Source organism: Etheostoma spectabile, chromosome 3 (assembly GCF_008692095.1).
Source record: "Etheostoma spectabile isolate EspeVRDwgs_2016 chromosome 3, UIUC_Espe_1.0, whole genome shotgun sequence".
NCBI lineage: Eukaryota > Metazoa > Chordata > Actinopteri > Perciformes > Percidae > Etheostoma > Etheostoma spectabile.
In genome coordinates, this window is record NC_045735.1 from 25255227 (window position 1) to 25281642 (window position 26416).

General features: G+C 41.9%; 2 protein-coding genes and 1 long non-coding RNA gene across 9 annotated transcripts in view; all 3 read left to right on the plus strand.

Moving 5' to 3' along the window:
* The window catches only part of kmt2a (lysine (K)-specific methyltransferase 2A), a 45080-nt gene extending 29842 nt beyond the window's left edge, over positions 1 to 15238 (plus strand). For 6 of the 7 annotated variants that reach the window (XM_032503110.1, XM_032503134.1, XM_032503127.1 and 3 more), the window contains exons 23-34: positions 148 to 308; positions 414 to 560; positions 686 to 3356; positions 3460 to 6045; positions 6375 to 6443; positions 6529 to 6752; positions 6882 to 6956; positions 7069 to 7243; positions 8093 to 8200; positions 8378 to 8458; positions 8822 to 8951; positions 9075 to 13759. In XM_032503110.1, the coding sequence (XP_032359001.1) occupies positions 148 to 308; positions 414 to 560; positions 686 to 3356; positions 3460 to 6045; positions 6375 to 6443; positions 6529 to 6752; positions 6882 to 6956; positions 7069 to 7243; positions 8093 to 8200; positions 8378 to 8458; positions 8822 to 8951; positions 9075 to 9350 (6703 nt within the window). In that variant the 3' untranslated portion in view covers positions 9351 to 13759. Of the gene's footprint in view, positions 1 to 147; positions 309 to 413; positions 561 to 685; positions 3357 to 3459; positions 6046 to 6374; positions 6444 to 6528; positions 6753 to 6881; positions 6957 to 7068; positions 7244 to 8092; positions 8201 to 8377; positions 8459 to 8821; positions 8952 to 9074; positions 13760 to 15226 lie in introns of those variants that run through there. The other variant, XM_032503119.1, reaches the window with a different exon arrangement.
* Positions 15239 to 15452: 214 nt separating this feature from the next.
* On the plus strand, positions 15453 to 25395 carry LOC116671733 (uncharacterized). Its single transcript, XR_004327340.1, has 3 exons — positions 15453 to 15465; positions 19580 to 19585; positions 23256 to 25395. It is a non-coding gene; the product is annotated as an uncharacterized LOC116671733 (long non-coding RNA).
* c1qtnf5 (C1q and TNF related 5) lies at positions 17379 to 22014 on the plus strand. The gene is made up of 3 exons (XM_032503180.1): positions 17379 to 17649; positions 19934 to 20178; positions 20247 to 22014. Exons 2-3 carry the CDS (start codon positions 19947 to 19949, stop codon positions 20765 to 20767), a joined length of 753 nt encoding a protein of 250 aa, XP_032359071.1. The 5' UTR covers positions 17379 to 17649; positions 19934 to 19946; the 3' UTR covers positions 20768 to 22014.
* Positions 25396 to 26416: the final 1021 nt, after the last annotated feature.

The window sequence follows — 26416 nt, forward strand, 5'->3', positions numbered from 1 at the left end:
TTTCTTTTTACTTTTTCTTTTCTTTTTTTACCCTTTTTGTAATCTGAAAGTCTTCTTTAGCTATTATAGTGCTACCATTATTATTCCCTATTTAATCAAAGTATATCTGCAAGATAGAGGAACTAAATAAATTCTCTTCTCTCCAAGGTGTTCAAGGGTGTACTGGAGTACTTTGGATGCTCGTAAGCGCTGTGTGTACACTTGTAGGATCCTAGTTTGTCACCCTCCAGTGGTAGAGTCTGATCTGAAAAACATGATGGCTCCTGAGGAGAATCGCACTATAGCACACAGCCCACCTCCCATAGCAGGTAAACTACAGACTATAGTGACTTAACATAGTTCACGTTTTGGTACCATATTTGGGACTATAATGTGTGAAACTAAACTGTGTTTTGTGTCAATTACATACCTAGACTTTCCAGATCCATTTGAATCCCCAAGGCGCTCTGACACCCTTTCCCCCACCAACACGCCCAAGCTCAGGGTTTACACCAGGAATCGACACCCCAGCTACCCCCCTTGTCAGCGCTTACTAGGGCCCAGGCCCATGCCCTCTCCAGGTATTAATATGCATTCATGTTTTCTTTTGTTATAGAACAATTTATTTGAAATAATTTGGATATTTCTTTGTAGAAATTAATTTTGATAACTCTTTATTTCAATTTCAATTTCTTTTATTTTGTAGGAGGTACCTCGCATCCTCAAAGTCATGAGATTGTGACAGTAGGAGACTCCATGGTGACCCCCAGCATGCGGAATATTGACTCACGTCGCCACAGCTCCCCTTCTCTCTCTCCTCCTCCACACCAGCTCAACAGACAGAGAGGGGTGACCTTCCCACTTCAGATTGTGTCAAGACCCCTTACATCACCACCTCCCCTCATTCCCTCCCCTGCCAGAGACCCCGAAAAGTCCAAACACCTCAGCAAAGACTCAGCAAAGAGTCCAGTCCAGCGAGATGATGAAAGAGGTAGACTGTTCTCCACAGACAGAAACAGACAGCAACCATCCAGAGATCACGGGTTGAGAGATGCAGACAAAGGGAAGGTGTCAAGTCAAGACCAAGCTTCTAAGGATTCTGATAAGAATAGGTCATTCAGAGAACTTGGGCAAAAAGACTCCGACAAGGGTGGAACACCAGTCAAAGAGCCAGAAAAGAGAAGGCTGTTGAGTAAAGACTCAGGTCTGAAAGATTCTGAGAGGGGACGACCTCCCAGTAGAGATCCCTTAAGAGATTCAGAAAAGGGAAGACAAGTAAACAGAGACTCTGAGAAGAGGAGACAAGCAAGCAGAGATTCAAGCAATAGAGAAACTGATCAGAAAAACAAATCATCCTCCAGAGATCCCAGCTATAAGGATAAGGAAAAAGCTAGGTCTCTCAGTAGAGATGCAGGTCTAAGGGACTCTGAGAAGCATAGACAACACAGCAGGGAAACAGGAAAAGACTCAGGCCAAGGTAAAGACAGACCGTCTAGCAGAGACTCTGACAAGGGTCGACCTGCCTCTAGAGATTCCAGTTATAGAAGCACAGAGAAAAACAAAGACTCTGGCTCAGGGAAAGATAGTAACTCTGGCAGTCAGTCCAAACAGGCTGGAGGTGAGAGTAAGAGCCCCAGACCGGCACCTGCAGGCTCTGGCCAGTCCTCCCCTCCTGTGGGCACTGCTGTTCTCGCTGGTCAGCAGAGAGGTGGAAGCACCAAGCAGACTGACAAGCAAGGGAAACATGGAGGTAAAGACCAGGATGTTTCTGCAAGTTTGTTGCCTCGTCACCGGGCCACCCCAACTTCTTCCATCGCCCAGTCTAAGGACAAGCCCAGCTCAGGGAAGGAGAGTAGTTGTGGCACTGGAAATGTAATGCCGGCTTCATTCCATAAGGATTCTGTTGTTGCGAAATCTGGCTCCCCACAGTCTTCATTTCAGAAGTCCAATTCACGGAAATCAAACGATTACTCATCAGGTCCAGCCACAGCAGCAGCTATGAAGCCTGTGTGGGCGTCAAGGACACCAGCAGAAGATGAAGTTGTCAAGCGAGGCTCCATGCACCTGGCCTCCCCAGCTGCAGCCTCAGCTGCCAAAGACAAACAACCCAAAGTTAAGACAGCAGGCAACAGAGAGGTGTCCAAAGACTGTGAAAGAGAAAAGACTCTCCAAAACAGCAACAGCAACAACAGAATTCCTCTTCTCAACAATAATAATAAGGCTACTGGAAGCACCAATGCACATGCTACAAACCCCAGCTCTCACAACAGCAGCAACAGCAAAGTTCCAGTGCTTGGAAACAGCACCAAAGCCCATGGGAAGGCTCAGGGGGAGAAGCCTGAGAACCAGGCAGGGGACAGGTCATCGTCAAAGAGCAGAGAAAATTACTCCTGTCCTGAGAGGAAGAACAGCTCCAGTCTGGACAGCTCACAGCAGCTGCAGCAGGGTGGTTTAGCTCCAGAAAAAGGAGTGAAGACTTCTTCCCAGTCTCACACCAAACCAACAACTAACCAGCTGTCGTTGTCCTTGAGAGAAAAAAAGAGATCAGTTAAACCCCCTACCGTAACGCCACTGAAGACGGATATCAAGACGGACCCTAATGGGACCAGCGCTGTTGGTGGTATTTCTTCCTCCTGTCCCACAACCACTACCTCCACTGTCTCTCCTGCTGCCCAGGGGACCCGTCGCTCTGCCCGCTCCGCTCTCATCTCCTCACCCTCTGCCAGCAGCAGTGAAAGTTCTGAATCTGACACCCAAACTCAGACAGAAGACGACGATTTGCGCAAGGAGCACATACGCAGTGAGCTCCGGGACCACCACAGCCTCCTCACTCAAGGCACAGAGGATGAACGTGATGGCCCAGAAGATGACCACGACAGAGGCATGGAAGATAAACATCACGAGGATGACAGTGATGGGTCAGGGTCAGCCAAGCGTCGCTACCCTCGGCGCAGTGCCCGCGCACGCTCCAACATGTTTTTTGGCCTCACGCCTTTCTACGGGGTTCGCTCGTACGGCGAAGAGGACCTTCCCTTCTACGGCAGCGGGGACGGAGCTGGGTCCGTGGTTAAGAGGAGGACTGGTGGTCGCAAGAAGTCAGCTGAGGGGCAGGTGGATGGAGCAGATGATATGAGCACCTCTTCTTCGTCAGGGGACAGTGGAGATGATGAAGAGAGTGGCATGAAACAGAGGGGTAAAGACCCTTACTACTACAACTTCACTCGAACAATAATTAACCCTAGTGAGGGCCTACCATCTATAGAAGGGATAGATCAGTGTCTGGGAAGGGGATCTCAGCTTCAGCGCTTTTTAAAAGACGAGGAGCAGCAACAGCAGAGGGCTCAAGGAAAAGCTGAAGAGGACATGCTGAGTGCTCTGTAAGTACACACTATATTTTGATAATTGTCTAGAATTTTTTGTTGCTGCTAGAAATTAGTTTTCTCTAATATTCTGACATATTGTCTTTGCTGTGTTTGACAGGACCCTAGGCAAGCAGCATATTGGCCAGCTCGATGGCATTGATGATGGCTCAGAGAGCGATACCAGCATCTGCACTACCAGCACCACCACCACCACTACAGCGACCTCTTCTTCCACACCACATAAGAGCATTCCTAAGAGAAGGGGCAGAGAAAGGCACACTGAGAAACCTGATTCCCATGACTCTACCAAGGAGGCTGACAACAGCGGTGGAGCTGTCAGCGGGAACACGCGAGAAGGCAGAAAGAACCAGAAAGAAAACTGTCTTCCTCTAGGAGGCGGGGTCAAGTCCCAGCCGCAGAGTCAGGGTCAGGATCCTCTCGAGGCCCAACTGTCCCTCAGCACTGACCTGCTTAAATCAGACTCTGACAACAACAACAGTGATGACTGCGGTAACATTTTGCCATCAGATATCATGGAGTTTGTCCTCAACACACCTTCCATGTCAATGCAGGCCCTGGGTCAGCAGTCTGAGCCGTCCTCCTCAGAGTTGCTCCTGGACGAGGGCTACGTTGGAGTGGATGTCAACCGCCCCAAAGACATTCTGTTTGATGACTTTTCCCAGCAGTTGCCGAGTGCTGAGAGTGGAGGTGTGGTGGAGAGTAGTGTGAATAGCTCTATATCTGTAGAAGAGCCATATCTTCCTTTGGAGCTGCCTTCTGACCTCTCTGTCCTGACCACACGCAGCCCTTCTGTCAACACCAGTCAGAACCACACTGCTGGGAGTCTTATCTCCGATACCTCAGAGCGCACCATGCTGGGCTTGACTTCTGACCCCGAGTCAATCCGTGGAGAAAAGAGTGGGGACAAGAAAAGATCAGGGCCGAGTGTGTCACCATCGGAGAATCAGCATGATGCTACCAACAGAAACACACAGGTCACAGAGGGTCACATGACTCCTGAGCAGTTTATTTCCAGCCCTGCCATTGGCCAGGTAGTTGAACCTCCAGGTAACCAGGATGTTCCCAGGAGTTCTGGTACCCCTGGTTTGCCAAGTTCACCCTCCCTGCCTCTTCAGGGTCAGAAGTACCTCCCAGCATCAGCTGCAGCTGCAGGCAGCCCCAGTCCCGTTCCTGGCCCAGGACCATCCCAGGCTCAGGTTTCCAGCCCAACAGTCATCAAACCAGGCCCTGACAAGCTTATCGTGGTCAATCAGCAGTTCCAGCCTCTCTACGTTCTTCAGACCGTCCCTAATGGTGTCGCCCAAAAAATTAGTGCCACAGGAGTAATTGACACTAGCTCTTCAGCAGTGCTGAGCTCCATGACACTCACCACAGGGTTAAATACTGCTTTATCCACAGCCCAGCCAATATTTCCTGCTGGTGGCAAAGTCCTGGGCACCATGCCTCACCCCTCCCAGATTCACACCTTTACAGGAGCCACACAGACGGGCTTCCAGACGGGAATCCCCAGCACCACCTCAGGGCTTCTCATAGGGTTGCCCCACGACCAGTCCCAGATTCTGGTATCAGAGGCTGGTCGGCCGCACGAGCTGGGTCACAGTGTTGCCATAGTGTCCAGTCCCTCCTCCCTCACTTCTTCCCCGACTGTACTCGCCTCTGCTCACGGCAAGAAGAGGCCTATCTCCCGTCTTCAGCCGAGAAAAAGCAAAAAGCTTGCCCGCTCCCGTAGCCAGCCTACTTTGGCCCCGTCTGAGATGGGCCCTCCCAACATGACCCTCATTAACCTGTCTTCCCCTCAGATTACTGCTAGCATCCCTGGTCAGTTAAGCACCCTTTCTACTTCTCAGCGCAAGGTCCCAAATATTATCAAGAGACCAAAATCGGGTGGGGTTATGTATTTGGATCCCTCTGCCCTCCTTCAGCAGAGGATTCCCGGTACTGCCCAGCCTGGTATCCTAGGCCATGATTCCTCCACTCACCTAATACCTTGCACAGTCTCTGGTCTCAACCCCAGTCAGTCAGTGCTGAATGTTGTGTCTGTGCCCCCTAGTGGTGCTGCTGGCCTTCTTGCACCAGGATCAGTCTCCCTCTCCACGCCTGTCCTCAGCTCTGCTGAGATCACAGGGCCAATTAGCAACCTCCTGTTTAAAGCAAGTCCACATGGCCTGGGCCTGTCAGATCAGCCAATGGTCCTTCAATCAGCAGGAGCTCCTCTGATGTCACAGCTCGGCTCCTCAGTGCAGACATCTATAGCCAGCAGCATCTGTGTCCTGCCCTCCCAACAGACTTTTAGCATGGCTGTCAACCAGCAAGGAGAGACTGAAGTTAGTAATGTCCACTTACAGCACCAGTCTCAACCTATAAACAGAGCCCAGACCATGGACTCCAGTCCAAACACCACTGTTACTTTAGCCACCTCTCTAAGCCCTGCCAAGGGACGTGTTGTTGGAGTGTTCAGTCAGACACAAACTTCTGCACACTCCCAGAGCAGGAGAACAATTCCCATCTCCAGATCATCACAACAAAGGCCCCCTAACTCCACCACTTTAGGAGCTGAAAAACGCAAACCGAAAACAAAGAGGAGCAGGCAGAGTTCAGATATAACCAGTGTGAAGAAGCTCAAGGCCTCTCAGGCAGAGGAGCATCTGAGCAACCCTGCAGGACGACATCACTCAAACCAAAGGTGAGACAGTTATTGTTTTGGCTGCTTGAGATTTATCGTGATTTCGGTTTATTCCTAATTGCACACATAAATGCAATAATCATTTTTTTTTATTTCTTCATAACATTCAAAGAACAGAAACAATCTTCATGCTGTGGTCCTCTAGTCTAGTCTTAATCTCAGATGTGTACGCGTCACCATTCCATGGTATTGTCATTACGATGAGATTACTTGTGAATGCAAAAATGGAATGGAATTTTACCTTAACTGAATCTTTAACTTCCAATTGTTCACTAAAGTACTTTGCATAAAATATATTCTCATTTTGAACCTCTCTTCTTTGCGAGCAGTTCCAGAGAGCTGAACTCCCCTGAACCCATGGATACGGGCAAGCCCGCAGACAAGGCAGCCAACAAGAGGTATGGGCTCATCCATGCTAGCTTCCCATTTTCATACTGAATATATAAAAAAAGTGTTTCAATGCTTGGCTCAAATCTTTTTCAGTGTGCTTGGTAAAAAGAAGACATCTGATGGTCCTGTGTTACCGGGGAAAGTAGTGGGGAAAGACAAATCATCTGCAGGGGGAGCAGGGTCTCTTCCTGTGGCTTCCCCACCCGACCAAGACGGCAACAGCAGGGATACCGGCCTTGATAGTAAACCCAAGAAGGGCATCATCTTTGAAATCCGCAGCGAGGACGGCTTCCACATTCGCTGTGAGAGTATCGAAGGTGGTTTCACATATATACTCTACATGCGCTCACATAAAGTTGAAACAAAAGATTAGAATAAGGGCTGTTGCTGTGTTTGAACCATTGAACCAGTGAGCCGTTCTGTCCTAACTGCCTGTCCCTTTACAGAAGCTTGGAAATCCCTGACTGATAAGGTGCAAGAAGCACGCTCCAATGCACGACTCAAGGAGCTCTCCTTTGAAGGTGAGGCATCACTCTGACTACATCACAAAACAAATATGATGTGGTTGTATATAGAAAATCAATTGTGGACACATTTTTTTAATTTTAATTTTCTATTTCTTGCTCCTCCCAGGTGTGAATGGATTGAGGATGCTGGGAGTCGTCCACGAGGCAGTGGTCTTCCTGCTCGAGCAGCTTTACGGCTCCAGACATTGTCGGAGCTACCGTTTCCGCTTCCATAAACCAGAGGAAATCGATGAACCTCCCATCAACCCCCACGGGTCGGCTCGTGCAGAGATATCCCACAGGTTACGATGACACACACCCACACACACACACACACACACACACACACACACATTCTCCTACTGTACCCCTCATCTTTAAAATGGCCTCCCATTACGTGTTAAAGAAGCTCACTCAGTTGACATTTTTAAATCTAGATTGAAAACCCAACTCTACTCATTATACTAACCAACCATAACACACCATCCTTTCTGCGTTCTGCACAAACAAGCTTTTTCACTTATTCTCTTATGTTGCTGGTTTTGTATTGTTTATCATTACTGCTTTAATGGTGTTTTAATCATTTTGTTGCTTTCCGTTATATCTGTGTTTCTTTGATTGTAAAGTGCACTGAGACCATGTTGAATGGTGATTTTACACTTTAAAGGAACACGTCTGTTGAAATAAAATAGCAATGCTTATTAATACTAGACAATTTCCTAGGCAGATATTGACTTGGGACAGTGCTTTGACTTTGCTTCCATCCAATATATTTCCAAATCAATATCTGCCTAGGAAATTGACTAGTCTTAATCTGCATTGCTATTTGTACTCAAAGCCACAAGAAGTAATTAGATTATTATTTTTATTTTATTTTTTTACCCATTTTTACTCACAACATGCTAACCGGCAACATAGGATTTCATTCAGTACACTAAATAAATACTGTGTATTGTACACACTTTTCATAAACAATACATGAAATATGAGCACCATCCAAAGACAACTGTGTTTTTGGATAATGATTCATTAGACAATATGTCAACCAAGAACTTTCTTTCTAACTTTAATACTCCTTATTTCTCTGAAAATTGTTTTTGATCTAACTGTAATCTTGTGTGTTTGTGTTTCTGTCTGCTGTCTAACTTCAGGAGGTCTGTATTTGACATGTTCAATTTCTTGGCCTCAAAACACCGCCAGCCTCCTGAGTACAAGCCGCAAGAAGACGATGATGACGAAGGGCAGCTCAGGACTGCCAGGTCAGTTTCAACACACAAAATCCTTGTTAGTTTTTCAGGGTAAATACAATGTGTCTATGTGCTGCTGCAACACCTGAATTTCCCAGTAGGGATCAATGATGGATCATCTTATCTGTAGTCTAATCGTGTCAAAATAGTCTCCGAAAATAACATCTCTTTTTCATGCTGTTGTTGCAGGCGTGCTTCCGTGGAGCTACCACTGGCTGTGAGATTCAAACAGCTCAAGGCCACCTCTAAGGAAACTGTTGGAGTCTACAGGTTAGATCAGTGGTACTGTCGTTAAATCATTTAGGTTGATCAAATGTTGCACAAGACGTGTTTGTTATATTTGTCGTTGGATTAATTGCTCACTCACAGTTTTACCTTGGTCATTTATAATGTTGACTGTTGTGGTTGTCCATGATGAAGTTAAATCACTTGCATTCCTATTCATCACGACAATTAATTGTTTGTCAAGATTATTTGTACATTTTTAGCTCAACAACTTAAAGGGAAGTCTTGATCAAATTGAAGGTATATAAAAGGCATATGGCCTTAACAAAAAGGGGTTCAAATCAACATCTAGATACGCAGGCTTAAGCCATTACTGTGATTACTTCTAAAAACTGTATTCTTCTGCAGGTCTCCCATTCATGGCAGAGGTCTGTTCTGCAAGAAAACCATTGATGCAGGGGAAATGGTCATTGAATACTCTGGAAACGTCATTCGGTCTGTGCTCACTGACAAACGGGAGAAATATTACGATGGAAAGGTGATTACTTGGGAATGAACTTTGAGTTTAAAATGTATTAGTTTGATTTACTCGACTCAAAACGTATCTGGAGCATAACAACATACATAAAGCATAAAACCTTGGTCTTTTCTTTCTTCGAAGGGGGTCGGCTGTTACATGTTTCGTATCGATGACTACGAGGTGGTAGACGCCACAGTGCATGGCAACGCCGCCCGCTTCATTAACCACTCTTGTGAGCCCAACTGCTACTCTCGGGTCATCACTGTGGACGGCCAGAAGCACATTGTCATCTTCGCCTCGCGGCGCATCTACTGTGGAGAGGAGCTCACCTACGACTACAAGTTCCCTATTGAGGATGCCAGCAACAAGCTGCCCTGCAACTGCGGCGCAAAGAAGTGTCGCAAGTTCCTCAACTGATGTTTAAACAATTTTAAAGAGGACCGCAAGGATGTTGAGCAGCAGTGCCACGATGTTCTGAAGTCCCCCCCCCCCTGCTGGGGGTTTGCAGTGGCACTGGCGTCCTGGGTCCGGTCCGCGTATGACAGCTGCAAACAGGGCACGAACTCTGTCAGTGTTTCTGCTGCTGGTGTTGGCAGTACACAGCAGAGGCAGCGATCGTGGGTCGTGCTGTACATACAAGAAGGGTCATTTTGGAGGAGGGGCCACTTGTAGAAATTCCAGCATATTGTGCCTCCTTTTGTCTCATTTACATTTGATACGGAAAGTGTCACCTTCAGCGGTGAGGTATGAAAAAGGTTTGAGCCTTTACAGCATTGCAATATTCACTTTAATTTACATTTGGATGATAAAGTTACCCCTTTGTCTTTTTTTGCATTGGCCCATCCTCCTTAATTTTCTAGAAATATGTTATGGTCCACTTATGCTGAGATTTGAACATAGAAAAAAATACAAAATTTTAAAGAACTTGGTTCGATTTTACACCAAAGTGCAATTTGTTTAAAGGAGTTGGAACAATAATTTTACGAGTAAGAACAATTAGAAACTTGTTAGAATTTCTTTTCTTTTTTTTTCTTTTTTTTTTTAAGCTCAGTGTCAGCTGTTATTGATGCACATCTCCCTGTCTGAATGTGCCCTGATGCCTTCAGAGCCGTTGTGATTTACTGGAGCCTTCCCCTAACCGGACTTTTTTTAAAAAGCTTATATATGTGTATTTTAAACACTGTAGATAGGAGCTGCTTGTGTACAAGCAGATGTACAGGTGGAAACACTAGGGGGAGCATTGGCCACACAAATGAAGAGAGAAAAAGAAAAGGGGAAGAAATATAGATTTGTTAAAAAAGCAAAAGGTTATTTTTGGCGGTTTGTGTAAAGGGTGATGTGTGAGTTCGATACCATCCGTTGTACTTCAATTGACTTTTTAGTCTGACAGCTTGGTAGCTATGTAGACATGTTATTGATGGGATTAAGCCTCTGGCCTGACAGAGCGAGGCAGCTAGAGATTCTGGTGGACTGACAGCCAAGGGACTGGAGAACCCTGCTGATGTGCTTTAGTAGACATACTGTATTTATAATTGATTTTTAGAGCTGTGATCCAGAAGCTGCTGTGGATCTTACAGAAACATACAGACACGTGCATGCTGTTGTTCTGATCTAACTTGTTTTTGGTCATTATATAAGCTCAGACTTTTAAATCACGTTCCAAATTACAGCAGCAGAGAGAACCAAAAATCACACCCTTGAATTGAATTTTCACTCAGCTTGTTTTCTTCTTGGCTTGTTGTGATAACTATTACTATAGAAAATGTTTTCTTTTTTATTTGTTTTAAGTCTTTTAAAGTCTTGTCCGTTATCTTGTCTTTTTTTATTATGGACAGGGAAATATCATGCTTGCTTTTCAAAACAAATGTAAATAATGTATATTTTTCTACAAAAAAAAACTTAAAAAGCACTCACTAGTGAATAGCACTTAATGATGGTATTTATATTTTTTAAAAATCGTATTTATTTTATTGCCATTTTTGTAGGAAATAGAGGTTTACAAACACTAATGCTCGGTCTCTATGTTTTGTATTCCGCTGCCTTGTCAAAGTTGTTTTTGGTTGTAATGTTTTTTTTTAATTTGTAGCCTGAATGTTTCTGTTTTTTTATTCCAAAGACTGACACTGGTCTGTGGCTTGGTCCCGTTGAGTTCAGTCCACCAGTAGCTCTTTTATCTATCCCGGGCCGTTCGGTCAGAGCGGACGTTTTTTTTTGTTCCAGTTCTAGCCGGCAGTATGGTAGTCATTTTTGAACTATTATTATGCACTTGAGGGAGTTAAAATTGTTGATCCATAGCAGATATCTCCTCTCTCCAGCCTTATTGTCTCCATACCACATCACACCAAGAATCAAGTCCGCTTACAGACTGCTCCCAGGCAGTCTTATCAAAATAAGTCGTTTTTTCTTTTTTCTTTTTTGTCAATTATGGGCCGACAGGCTTACAGCCAATTGGCACATGTGTAAAATCCAACAAGAGTCCCATTGAACTATTTTGTTACTCTGCAGACTTAAAATAAAGAGGTGCCTTTATTTTAATGCTACCAACAGCATTCATTATACTCAATTTGTTTATTAAAGAAACCACTTCATCCTGGTGACCACTCATAAGTGTTCACTAGCATCTAGAAATCACTTTTAATTCTTTCATTTAGTCTCCTTGTGGTTTGCCTTAGTTGTAAATGAGCATGCCTATTCTCTCTTACAAGCCTTCATGTTCTCAACCGAATATTTGGTTAGACAGTTTAGATTGACTAGTTATACTATGCGACTTTGTTTTTGTCCCTTTTTAATTAATTTATTGTGGTCCACCATTCATGCTGACTTCGTTATCACATAACGGCAGTTACTCCCACACTGCTCCTTGTTGTGAACTGAAACAGAAATTTGACCCACACATTGTTTGCACTTTAGCTGTGACACAGGCACTGAATAAACATAGGAAAACTCTTTCTCCAGACAGACAATGCAACCCCAATGCTGAAGTACAGATAGTCACTGAGAATACTTTGAGTTTGTGCATCAGGCCCTGATATAATAACTGAGTTTGATCATCTTGGATTGGTCTTAATAACTTCTGAAAAGTGGCATTTGAGACTCTAGCAAAGTGCACTTGACTCTTTTTCTTGCAACTAAGTGAAGGCAGGGACCACACCAGCAGCCCTTTCCTTCCTGAAGGCGCAGTGTGTACAAACCTGGGCTGTGCTTTTCCATTTAGGCACAAGAGCTGATCTTGGCCGCCCCCCCCAACCCCTGCCTGACATGCCAGCCTCAGGGTTGTACAGCTGCACCTACATTGGGCTTGCTGGCTTCAGCTGCTAAGGTCAAAAATGAATGTATATTCCTCCTCCACGTCACCAGACTTGAGATGATGTTGATACTTTGTCAGCTACATTTGTTTTCAGTTGTGTCGACAACAACCCTGGTAGATATGGACGATATGTAGACATGACCTCAAACTGGGCAGCAGCAGTTTAATTTCAGCACTGGGAATAATACTGAAGTGTGAACGGCAGTGGCATTTCTGTCTGTAGGACAACAGGTTCTTGCTGGGTTAGCTCCACACTTTACACTAGCATCGGTGATAACACGTATCCTGATGCCAAGGGCTCTGTCTCCGGCTCTCACTTCTCAAGATCTCATTTTGAATTTACAGTGAACAATAAGTCATTTATTTCACTGTTTAACGGCGTATATACAATAAGGATATGGTCTCTGTTGTTTCTTTGGACTTCATTTTACCACGCCACAGCAGTGGCCCTTCTCCGTCATTATCTGTAATTATAGTATAAATACATAACAATATTATACGGAAACATGCATAGTAATTTCTTGTGCTTTAGTATCTATACAATATATGGAATGGACAGACAAACTTAGTTACAGTAGCAAAACAGCAGATTTATAATGGTTAATAGCAATGTTTCAATGTACTCTATAATGGTTTTGTGTTACAGTACTATCAGATGAAACTAACGTGCATCATTCTTTTGTATATTGATATCCAGTACCAATTTTGCTGTGCCTGTGAGTGTTCCTTTGTCGGCAGGGAACACTGCAGTTTTTCTTTTCATTTTCTTTCTTGAAAGGAACGTTTTTTATGTGATGACAAATGTAACTGTATTAATGTGGTTGTAAACTTTTTGAGGTCAGCCATTTTGTCCTCATCCCCCCCCCCCTCCCCCCTCCCCTCCCCAGTTGTTGTAGTGAATGTTTTTCTGTTTTTTTTTCTATGTATGTTTTAACAGGGACGTTTTTAGACTGCTTACTTGATGTGGTATAAATTAAGAGTTTGGTTTGTGGAGACTGACCAGGAGTTTTAAAGATCCCACCAAAATGGCGATTTTCCAGTTTGGAAAATCTCTCATGTCTCCATGACCACCTTTCTCTCCTCCGAAGCTTTTGTTGTACTTATCATGTACTGTTTGTTTTTTTATAGAAAGTCATAATGCTGCGATAACGCTGATGTTGAAAACATTTAATTTATTTATTTTGGGCAACATCCACCCTGAATTGTTCTTTTACAAGTTAAGGTTTGAAAGAGGTCTGACGAGTACGTTACATGTATTTGTAATTTTCTAATTGTTTCTTGTGTATTGAAGTTATCAGCCTAGGATGGGATGTGGTGTCACAGAGGGAGAGGATGGTAGGACGTGCAACAAAGAGCAATCATGGATCATGAACAGGCTTGTTTCTTATGCCTTGAATATACCTTTGTCTTATCAATATTCCTCCTGCTCTCTGTAATAACGGTATTCATGAGTTCCACAGTCATATTTAACAGTGTTCTTTCAGTACACATCAAGTAAAATGAAGGAAAACCACCACAGTGAAAATAAACCACAAACTACTTGGTTGAATGTATAATTAGGAAACAAAGTTGTACATAAGTGTAAAAAGAAAAGTTTCTAATCATGTTTATTTTCTATGCACTTTTTTATTTAAGTGATAGTTTAAATAATAAACATGTCTCCTTTACTCTTTTTTGTCTCTTGCCTCGTTCACTACTGATATAAAACTCTTATTGGCCCTTAGAGGAACTTACCAGTGGTTAAAACATTCTCACTACGAGAAATACGTTGCCTATGATATGCCGGTGCTCTTCTTCTGGAGGTTTTGGTCATATTACATACTCTTCATCAGCAGATGCTTTTAAGGCAACATGGATTAGAAGTTGTCAAAGTGCTTTCACAATGGAAACTGCATTGGCTAATGAAGATCGTGTTTTATGACCGAAAGCGCAAGAGCAGCTACTTAATGGACATTTGTAACCACAAATGTTTTGCAAAACAAGCTCTTGTGTTTTAATATTATCAATTTATTTATTTATGTTATGACATCAGATCGGTTAAACTTAATAAGTACAGACTTGCTTCTAGTCACATTTAATGTATTTGTGATTTTTACCTTTTGTGGCATTTTATATCATATATTAAACTCATTTAATCAGCAGAGTCAGTTATTTGTGGGCACATTAATGAGATGTTTTAATGTTCAGAACAGGTTATTGTGGGAAATAAGTGCATTATCCCACTATAGTGTTTTTTTAAGACACATAATATCTGTTTACAGCTTTGTGAGTTTTAAGGCAGTCCCTGCATCTCTTTGTATTTACTGTGAAAAGTAGAGCTGTTTCTGAGTTTAAGCCCAGACTGAAACTGCCTTCTTATTAAGCTAACCCAATCACACTTTAGCTACTTTACCACCACCCACTAGAAATTAAGTAAAATTGTTTGTTTGCCAAGTGGTCTAAATTAACAGTAAATCCTCCAAGCAGCAATTTATTGATTCATACAGGAAATTAGTATAGCAGTCCCAGAATGTGCTGATTCTGGTGCTGCTAATTAAAAACATGTCTTAACTCATTGCCTCCACGGGAGCCTGCTGAAAGCCTTCCTCACAACAGCCTGGTGACTCAAAATTCAAAGGAAGCCCTTCTTGTTTCAAAGAGCTGCTGACACCCCTTCCTCCTCCCTCCTCCCTCCCAGTCCCCGTCATCACATTCCCATAAAACCAGTGTTTTAACGTTAAAACACTAAGTAGACCCACATGTTTTTAGTCAGAGCAGTTTCACTCTTTGTTCTCGGTGGGAAATACATGTCACAGCAAAATACTTTTGTATAATATATTAGTATAAACTGCAGGGTGTATGCACATTTTCACAATCAATTATGTAATTTTAATTGCCTCAATGTGTCAATAACACATCTGACCGAAATAATATTACTATGATTTACTGTGTAGAATTTCAACTCAAAACAAAGTGGTTGGCCTGAGAGCCAAATCCAGCCCTCCAGCTAAAATATTTCCCCCATGACCAAAGCTAAAATTTTCACTTTTATAGTTTTGACATAATTGGTCACAAATCTACTGCAGATAGCAAAGTAGCTACAAAGCCCATGTGTAACATCTCATAGGATATCGCCTCATTCTGCACCAAGCTGTCTGAACAGCACATGGTGTTGCAGTCCAACAAACTTACCACAATACTTAGACATACATAAATACTATAATCCACTTTATTCAAATTATAATTGTTAAACCAGTATTCCTTGAATTTAAAACACCGTTTTAATTTAATTGTTTTAGCCTCCTTGACCATATAACAGATTTGTGTCTCACAATCACAAAAACAGTAGGTGGCAGTCTAACTGTAATTGTATGCTGATGGTTGATTTAAGAAATCAACAATAGCACCTTTATTTAACCATAACTGAAGCCATTTTTTAAAATGTGTGGATAACAACTACGTAGTTAAACAAAGAATGTGTCACTATTTGCCAAATGAGTGGCTGTAATTCTTTTAGTCCAAACTTACTAAAGAAAACATGGGACTAGCTGCTCTGTGTGGCTGTATTTAGGAACAGCGGTGCTTTGAGCTAAATGATAAGTCATTATGCTAACATGCTAATGTTTACCAGAGGCTAATGTTTACTATATTCACCATTTTAAATAAGTGTGTTGGCATGCTAACATTGGCTAGTTAGCGCTAAACACAAATAAGCAGTTGAGGTTAATTGCAGGTAGGCTATTTAACCAATACAAAATAGTGGTGCTAAATTACAAAGTTTGGGGATCACCTAAACAGAATAATTAATTCTGAAAGGAACAAGAATGTCTGTACCAAATCCACCCAAATGTTGAAGAGATATTTCACTCAAAACTACAAATGTCAATGTAATGGTGGCACTTAGAGGAAAAGGCAAGGATAACCAAAGTCAGAATACATTCTCTGGGAACAACAAATGTCTGTTTTCTATGCTTGCATGGCACTGACACTGAGGACACCTCCAAACGCACCTGAGGCCCATCTCCTAATCAAGGGAAAGGTGTGCGATTGGCCCGAGGACACTCTGAACTACACCTGCTGCTTTAGTGTTCTGGGGCTGAGAACATGGGGATTCAGATGTGGAAGAGATCTGAGGTGGTGAGGGGCTAGTGGGCGGTCAGGAACTGCGGAGACGCTCAGTCTACGGGTATCTCTGTCCCCCTTCCCTGCGAGACAGGTTAAAGACTGTAGTCCCTCTAAAAAGATCATGCTGTTTTAAAGCTGAAATAAAATGTGCTTTTGCTGCTGCTAGTAAAATGAACCCATATAAAGACCATTTTAAAATTAAAACAAACATCTCTGTGTGTATCAAGCCTGGGGATTTAAAGGACCTAAAATGTCTACTTTGGGACATCTGTACAAAATGTCAATTAATATGTCAAGTAGTAGTAGTGGAGATATTTTAGTCTGGACCAATGGGGTAGACAGACCTGCCACCTGATGTTGCAATCCCTATTGCCGCCAAACTGACTCATGGTTGAACATAATTGCTGCCCCCTACAACAAATGCAGTCCTGCTCATGTTGTGTTTTCTCTTCTCCCACAGAGATTAGATACTCCTCCACCATGTTCAGTTTTGGCAGGCACAGTTCTGGTCCGGTTGGGGTCACTGCTGCACAAGAACCGTTAAAACATGTTTTCATTGGCTTGAATCCAAGGGAGTTGCTGAATTTAACCAGCTCGAGTTTGGCTTCCTCGCCAATAAAGATATTAAGAGCTTTTGTTTTATCCATTCAAGGCTGTCACTGAGGGATTACAGGGAGAAGAGAAAATACTGTCGGTCTTGTCTGACTGGAAGACCTGATCTGGATGGAGCAAATGGCTTCATCTTTGAAGGCAGATAAAGAACAACCCAGAGTAGAGAGAAGAAAATGTGATTGTATCTGTTTGCCTCTATGTTTGTATGGATCTTGCTTCACCTTTCTTTTTAGGCAGTGGTGTTTTTGTGTGATAATGCCAGCTCATTCTCAGCTGCAGTTTGTTGTGGGGACATTTGCTTTTTCGGACCACAGTCCTCTCTAAACTCTGTGTGGTATGTCTTAGAGAATTTCCCAAACACTGTCAGGCACTCTCTCAAACATTGCCCCCAAACCCCTCCTTTCATGAAGCTTTTGTCACAATTTAGTTTCAGAGTTGGTTCTTTCTCTCTTATTTGTGCTGGATCAACATCCAATATTTTCCATTGTATCCTCCCTGTTCGATCTCCTCCACCCTCAGTTCCTCCTTTCCCACCCACCCTACTTTCTAATTGGATTTCATTACCATTTCCTTTCACTTTTTCCCAGCCACACTCTGGTTGGAGCGGCTCTGGTAGGAGCGGCTTTGCTGGGTTCTCTTCGGCACACTCAAACATCAGCGGCAGCTCGCAAAGACATCACTCTACATCAACTGGTAAGTTGCTGCTCTTAAGTGCTGTGACCTACAGGGTAAACAAACCGACACTGGTCAAGGTGCAGAGCTGAGAAATGTGTGATGACTTTAGTGTTGAGGACAGAAGTGCTGGCATATTTTCATTCCTTCAAAGCAACAAGTAAAAACTAAGTTAAGTGCATCATTGTGTAGATATGTCTGCTTGTTTCTATTGTGTACTTCAGATCCTTTACTAAAGTAAAAGTAGCAATACTACATTAAAAGTCCTGCATTCAAAATCTTACTAAACTGAAAGTATTATCAGTAAAATACACTTGAAGTATCAAAAAGCCCTGTAGCCGTGATAAATGGTTACATATTGAATAATAGATTAATGTTCCTGATGCATTCGGGTTAAAGCAGTATTTTAGTGCTGTAGCTGGTTAAGTCAGAACCAAGTTTAACTGTTATACTGTACATTGTTGGATATTTTTTTCTGAAGAAATCCATCGTATTTAAAACTCCTTTTTATGTTCTGTGAAGTAAGAAGTAAGTAAAGAAGTCCAATAATTGTAGTGGAGTAAACTACAATGATTCTCTTTTAAATGTTGTGGTTCAAAAGTATAAAGTAGCGAAAAATACAAGTCTTCAACATTATACTTAAGTATTTGAGCACATGTACTTTCCACCGCCAGCTAAAGTCAATATTTGGCAAAGAGACATGCAGCTTTGCCTTGAACATAACAATATAACTGCTAATATCTGTGCACATCAGCTGTTCTCTTTATGCCAAAAAAAATATTTCTGTTTCACAGAGAAATCAGATTGATGGACTGCCTGTAAAAGTTCATTTCAATCCATGTGGTACCTAGTCTGAAAGTTGATTGGCAAAACTAAACTGCAGATTATTAATCTACATGAAAAAATAAAAACTAAACTGCTCCAACAGTATAAACTGAGTCAAAAGTGTGTGTACAGTAGATTTTGTCCACATATCAGTGGTCTGTAAACAGTGGGTTTGCCATTTGCGTGGTTATTGAAAACATTAATGTTTCTAATAATCTGAGGAGTGGTGGCAGACAGCTGTTCAGACTCTCCAGTATTTGTCCTCTTGTCTGCTCTTCTCCTTTGCCAGGAACGCTGACATGCATTTCTCTCTCTCCCTCCTCCTTTTTTTTCTCAGTTTCTTTATGGTTAAAGCCCTCTCTTCCCTCCTTCCCTCCATCCCTCTGGCTCTTTCTCCTATTTTGCAGCTGTTGTGGATGTAAGATATCAAACTCAATTACGAGACCTCCCGATAGATGACAAAAACACTGACTGTTCTCATTATTGTTACACACCACAAACAGCAAGTTTAACCATAAACACAATGAAGCTGGTAGTGTTAAACAGCTGTTCTGCTCTGCTCATCAGGTCAGTTCATAGTTGTGTGACGCCTGTCCTGCTGTCAGACAGACGCCAACATGACAACAGTGAGCAAGGGTGCTGTAACACATACGTACGTCATGATTATATAGAGGATAGGCAGCTCTCATACTGTCCAAGCAGGGTCAACAAAACAGCAAACAGAAGCAGGCAGAAAGAGACAGAATATGAGGATGGACATTTTATCTTTTAGGTGTGACGGTGAGTAGTTTCTGAGAAGGCTGTCTGGTATGTAGCATCTCATCAAACTTTTTATTAGAAACATCTGTTTAGAAACCAAAAGGTTCATGTTTTATTTGAAGACATGATCAATCTTTAGCTCTGGGATTTATTTTCATCCTCCTGAATTGAACCCCCCCAGATTTTGTGATGCCCATGGCCAAATCCATGTTTATCAATATGGATTTCTGCACTCACTGCATTATACATGTCTGTAACTTCCAACTCAGCAATGTAATTTGGTTATTTCAGGTTTACTTAGCCCTTAAACCAAGTGAGGAATCTGTTAAAAAAAACAAAGTAGTTTTAGGTAACAGATATGCCTTAGAAAATAGTCCTTAAATTCCTGTGATGAATTCACTTTAACTGCAACCAAACGGGTGATTTTGTAATGATGTGTTTGACAAAAAAGGGTTAACTGAAAATTGTACTGTAAATCTTTAAATTATGTTGTAAAACACTCATTTCAGTGTTTACATATGCTGCAATTTCAACATGTATATGTGTTCTCCCTGCTTCTGTGGTAAGATAAAGTTTAATTTGTGATGTTTATAGGGGCTGTTTCCCCATTGTATATAGCTCAGTTTAAACTGTGGTGTTACTCCTCCACAGACTTGTCTGTAAACCGTAATGAGTCCTTTATCTTTGCATGTCTAAACTCTATTTCTCTTTTGTCCCTCAGCCGTGACACTGCAATGACATCACTCGGGTTGTTGCCCTTGTTGCAGTCCCTCCTTCTCCTCCAAGTCCATCTTTCCAACCAGTTAGAAGACAACAAGATCCCTCCCAGTCTGTGTACTGGGCACCCTGGTATCCCGGGCTCTCCGGGAGCTCATGGCAGTCCTGGTCAGCCAGGGAGAGACGGGAGGGATGGGAGAGATGCTGCTGCAGGGGAGAAGGGACAGAAGGGGGACATGGGATACCCAGGTGCTGTATTTTAGTATTCATGTGTGAGTATAAATGTCTGCAGGATGCTCATGTCTGTGTTCCTCCAGGTGAGACAGGACTGCGTGGCTTGACCGGGGACAGAGGGGAGACAGGAGAAAAAGGGGAGAGGGGGCAGTCAGGAGAGTGCGCAGTGGCCCCCAAATCAGCCTTCAGTGTCAAACTCTCCGAGGGCCACACTTCACCCATCACTGTGGGCAATGTAGTCCGCTTCGACAAGGTCGTGCTCAATGAACAGGGCGACTACAACGCAGAGACAGGACAATTCACCTGCAAAGTGCCAGGGGTTTACTACTTTGCCGTTCACGCCACAGTCTACCGCGCCAGCCTCCAGTTTGACCTGATGAAAAACGGACACACAGTGGCCTCTTATTTTCAGTTCTACGGCAACTGGCCCAAACCAGCATCTCTTTCAGGCGGCTCCCTGCTTCACCTCATCCCTGGTGACCAGGTGTGGGTCCAGATGGCTCTGTCAGAGTACAATGGGTTTTACTCCAGCACCAAGACAGACAGCACCTTCACCGGCTTCCTGGTGTACTCAGACTGGAAAAACTCTGCTGTGTTTGCATGACACGTGCTTTTGCTTTTTTGGTGCCTATTTCAATTTTCTAATTGAGAAGTTCTGGATAAAGACAAGGCAATAGGCTGTGACGTGGTACATCTGTATTTGTGTAACGAGTATAAAACACCAGACAATGTTACTTGAATGGCACATACCGTACTGGTGAAGTGTGAGGTACACACACTGTTTATTCAGTGTCTGTTCCTCAGCTGGAGCCTTTAAACGGCTGTGACACTTAATTCTTGTAACAGATGTTGTGACAATGGCTTCCAGCCAACTCCAGGCCACAAATTCAAACAGCTTTCATGCCTTTATTGCACTTTTGTTTCCCATCAATATCTGCACAGCAAACGTGACAAATGAATAAATCATTGTAGTATATAAAACACGCATGACTGATATAATTTGAGCCATAAATACACATTCATACTGGATACTGTGAGGCGATCCGTTTTACTAATTGTTATAAGTCAGTTCTACACTTTAATCGCCAAACATGATACATGCTGATGGTGATATTTGTCATTTTCTTATACCATGCCTGCCTGTGCACTTCTGTTTGATTATGTAAAGTAGTCATTTACCTGATTGCAGTGGGGGGAAAAGTACTCAGGTTAAAACTGTGTAAAAACACTCAATTACATGGAAATTCCTGCATTCAAACTTCTAATTTTAAGTACAGTTGTATCATCAACAAAATTTACTTAAAGTATTTAAAGTACTCGCTTTGCAGAAAATGGCCCATTTGACTGATTTGATATTATTCAGGAAATTATTAAATTGTTAACACTGATGCATCAATGTATGCGTGGCATTTTAGTGCTGTAGCTGGTTAAGAGAAGTTAAGTAGAGGGTAAATCCCCTATCTGTTGAAACTGCTAACAACTTAAAGATCTGAGACATGACAAGGGGCCCCACATAGTAATAGTGTCAACGAGGCTCATAGGTCAAAAAGATAGGGAGCCAGTGGTTTAATTGTTAACAACGCATCATATTTTATAAGCTTGTCATGTTTTTTTAAATGTAAAAACTTAATCTGAAAAGTAACTAGTAGCTGTAACTGTTAAATAAATAAGTAAAATTGCAACGTTTTCCTCTGAAATATAGTGGAGTAGAAGTATAAAAATAGGATGAAATGGAAATACTTTAGGAAAGTACTGTAAAAGCAGGATACTCACTTGTCTTAGTCACTTTCAACCATTGCCAGATTGATCAACTTTCAAAAGGCATTTTTATCAATAAAAGCCGACACCCAACCCTCTGGTTTTCATTCCCAAAGGCAAAGCACTACCAAAGTAAACACCACGATGAAAAAGACTGGAAAATCCAATGGATTCACAGTGTTTACCACTGACGGCCTAATGGTTTCACCAAACGCTGAGAGACTCTCCAGCTACACTTCAACACTGTGAGCTGGTTGATGGAGGTCATCTCCTTCTTCCCGTCACTGATGATACTTACATAACAACATGTATTAATTTCCCAGTCTAACTGAGCTATTTCTCTCCCATTGGGTTTTTTATTTAGGAGGGTAAACACTGACAAGACCAGAACTCAAGTAAAACCTTTCTGTGCTTGTCAAGTGGATCTACAACCTCACACAGGAGGAAATGTTATTTTCCTTTCACTCCCTGAGACTCGTACACATAATTAGGCTTTAAATATGTCCTCATAACTTTTCCCTTTAAGGGTAAAATGAGAGAAGCAGGGAGTTAATCAATCTTCCCCTGGCATCAATCAGTTATTTCCATTAGTTCACGGTCTGTAAATCACTCTGCTTGAAGCTGAAGGCCAAGCAATGACATCATTCCTTGAAATACTGAGCTCTCATTGGTCAACGTGTGTCATGGTGAAAGAGGGCAAGAGTTTGACATCTAGATTAAAGCCTTGATGCAGATACAATGTGTATGAAATAGTGAAAAAAGAGTGTCTACAAACCTTTTGGTTTTGTATGGCTCAAACCAGTGTTCATTAGTGTGCTTTAGAGGAGCTGGTAGGTGGATTTTGTAAACCTTTGGACAGAGACAGGCTAGTCGTTTTTCTCTGTTTCCAGTCTTTGTGCTAAGCTAACTAGCTGCTAGTGATAGCTTTATATTTAAGGGACACACTTAAGTGGGAGGCCTATTGACCTTCATCTCTGCTAAGAAAGCAAACAAGCGTAATTCCCCAAAATGTTGAACTAGGCCTTTAAAGGCCTCTCCTCACTGCCAAGATATTCTTGTGGAGAAAAATTAAATCCTTGGACTACATTTAAATTTGATTAGCAACTTGTTTAAAGACATTCAGTCTAAAATCAAATGTAAAACCATGTGTAGAACTGTAGAAAATAAACTTCAGGTTGTCAATACCCAATTACCAAAAAACAATACATAACCTTGTTGTCCTCAATGAGAAGGCATCTCAAATTAATCAAGTATGATTAGTCGATAAAAACAAAAACACAATCTGCAGACAAAGCCAATATATTTCTGACAAACACAGGGAGTCATACAGCTAGGATCTAGAGAAAATATGCTGTCACCAACTATATTATTCTCAGTGATGTGGCATCACCTTCACCAAAGATGGTTCAGCTGTAGGTGAAGGCACCACTTTGTCCAGCAGGGGGCAGTGGTGTATCGCTGTTCAGCAGCTGAAACACTGTCTGCATGAACAGCTGCATAGGAGAGTATCATGTATCATCACTTTTTGCTTCATATTATGTGGGCAGGTCTGATCATTTCAACCATCTGTATCAACAGTCTCTGAGCCCTGAGGTGCCTTTATGATGTGAGCAACAGTCGCTGTGCTTGTTACAAAGAATTCCCACAGGAATGTATAGCACATTAGGATTTTATTAGTTCCACAGCTGTTCCAGTAGCTAATTCCCATTATATCACAAAGGGACTTCAGTATTTATTTATTACTTATCATATTCTCGCTTTTTAAACTAGTATAATAAATAAGTCATTTCTTTTTAAGGTCAGATAGGTACATTTTGAAACATAACACCTGCTCTCAAGAGATTATTAATACATATTTACGTAAAGGCAATTAGGTAATTTTTCAAATTATACATACATGACTGATTAAATAAATAACGGACAAAATAAGGACACAATTCACTTAAGTGCCTCCTTTAAAAAACACTTAATGCTAAACAGAGTGATCGTTTTCATAAAAAATAAAACCACAATTTGTGAAGCACCTCAGTCATATAGTATAATTACTGAGCCCCCCCTGCAAGAAAGCAACGTTAAAATTTACTTAGAAAATCTGTGAATACTAATTGGAGTTTGTAGCTGTTGAGATTTGATGCCCCAATAATAACAACCACAGCTGTAACTTCGAATAACATATTTAGGACAATTTATATGCATTTAAACTTAAATGTATTCTCATTCATTCTTCCCATAGACTAGTTTAACACATTCCTATGGATGTTCTCAAAAGTAAAAAGTAAGTATGACTGAGGGCTTTTGCATGTCGTTGTTGGACTAGAATTTGAGATCAACAGTTGTACTTAAAACAGAGTATTGCTTAAATATTATACTGAACAAATACTGAGCCATAGACTACAATTATGCTGTCATGGCACAATGAGAAAACTGAAACTGAAGTTTACTTTAAAGCTTCTTTTTCTTATAAATTAATCTCTGGGAAGATTTTTTAAAAGGAATTATGCCCAGTTCAGTCTTTGGAGAGTATCATTTAATCAGACATTCAGGGTCTTCTCATATTGGGATCAGGATGTCAGGATGCTACATTGGATTGACTGCACATAGTCTCCAAGCAGACTCTTACTTCAACCAGCTATTGCAAGAACTATGTTTGTAATTTGTACTGGAGGAGCATTCATTTTCATTTTTCGTGTGTGAAACAGTGAACATAACAAGTTTCATTTATTGGGGTTGGTTTATATGTACAGTTTATAAATACAGACTCACCAAAAGTTCCAAATACAGGTGTTTTTATACTACAATCCACTTAAATACAACTTAAACTTACAATCCAATTTAACGATTTATGTTACTGCTGAAACCAATGGCTGCACTAGTGACAATTTAGATGTTCTATTAAGGGGGTAATTACTTTTGTATGATATATTTGTAATGAATCTAGATCACTTTGTAGAGATCTGTTTTCATTTACATTAAAATGTCCTTTTCTCGATCAGTGTCAAGGCCACATTAAATCCCTTTTGATTCAACGTTATAATAAAAAATAAAACCTGATATCTTACAAGGGGCGGAACATCTTTCATAGGCACTGTCATTTAAATCAGAAGCATTACATCTAACTGTGGCACATTTTACTGCATCTCATTTCTCTCTCTCAGTCTGGAGGTGAAAGTTCAAGTACTACGGGGGGCTCCTATAATGAGCCCTCTGAACGGATGGCTATCATCCAGCTTTAATCTCCGTGTGGCTCATACATCACACACTGCATTAATTCGAGGCGGTCAGGATGCAACAAACCACTTCATTACAGTTTAGTCCGTGTTGGGTGGAGGCCAGGGTTAATGAGCTGCCGGTCTCTTCTTCTTTATCTCTTCACATTATTGTCAAACTGTTGTTTACTATCTTAATTACGTGACACAGTTTGCTCTCTATGTTTTCCAGATCTATCTCCAGGTTGTAACCTCTTCCTTTAAAACTTTGTTTCCTTTTTTACTGCTGTAATTGTCTCTGCATCATAAAGGAGAGCATGTCACGTCAGGCGGGTAGTAGAAACTTACACTAAGGCCCTCCCATATATGCTCATCTACGCAGATGGGTTCTCCTATTGTTAATGAGCCCCCCATAGGGAGGTCAGAGGTCAGGGTCCGCTCGCTGTTTGTAGCCGTTGTATATTCACCATCTTTGACATTTTAAGCAGGGTAGACGTTCACTGTTATGATGGCTTGACCCTTCTGGTTTGGAAGAGGGTTTCCCACTCATTAAGCAACCAAGATTAAAGCACACAGTTTAGAGAGGATGGAGAAATAAAGAGTCAGAGTAAGAGACAGAGACAGCGATCATAAAAAGAAAAGATAGAGCGTGAGTGAGGCAGGGAATAGTGCACTAGAGTCTGACATTTTCCCACACTGCTCTAGGCCAGGGCCAGCGTGGTCGAAAGGAAGAGGTCAAATCCCCGGAGTAAAGAGCTCTCCTTGGTTTACTTCTTCCTGCTCTTTCCCTGACATTAAACTTCCTCCTCTCTGTCAACACTACCCTCACTTACTACTAACACTGCTGAGGCTGGGCTCGCAGGTCAGGAGACAATAAACAACCCCTGGATTTGTTTTTCGATCTCTAACAATAGAATGTTTAGTTTGTGGTCATGCAGCTTAAACCTTAAACATCTCACAGTTATAAAAAAAAAAAAAAGGACAAGATGTCATGTCTCCTGCCAAGCAACTGATGACGTCAGTAAATCAAAGTGTCAATCAACACTAAAAGATGCTCAGAGACAAATTCATTAATAAAGTCACATTGAAATTAAATATCAATTTAAAATATATTGTAGATTCATGTCATTGACTGTTTTTATCTTAGCAGAAGCCTGGTATGGAGCTATATGGAGAGATATTTTTAGAGAGAGCATTGGGAATGAGAATGAAGATAAGAACCACAAGGCTCTGGTAAATAGTCATATGGTGGTGAAGTTGGTCCCATATGACCATTAGGGGCCCACCCC

Bases quoted from the DNA above. Each gene is read 5' to 3' on its own strand.
- c1qtnf5 (XM_032503180.1), top strand. From the start codon at position 19,947: ATGACATCACTCGGGTTGTTGCCCTTGTTGCAGTCCCTCCTTCTCCTC. The intron at 20,179-20,246 runs GTGCTGTATTTT...GTGTTCCTCCAG, and splicing joins GGGGGACATGGGATACCCAG to GTGAGACAGGACTGCGTGGC.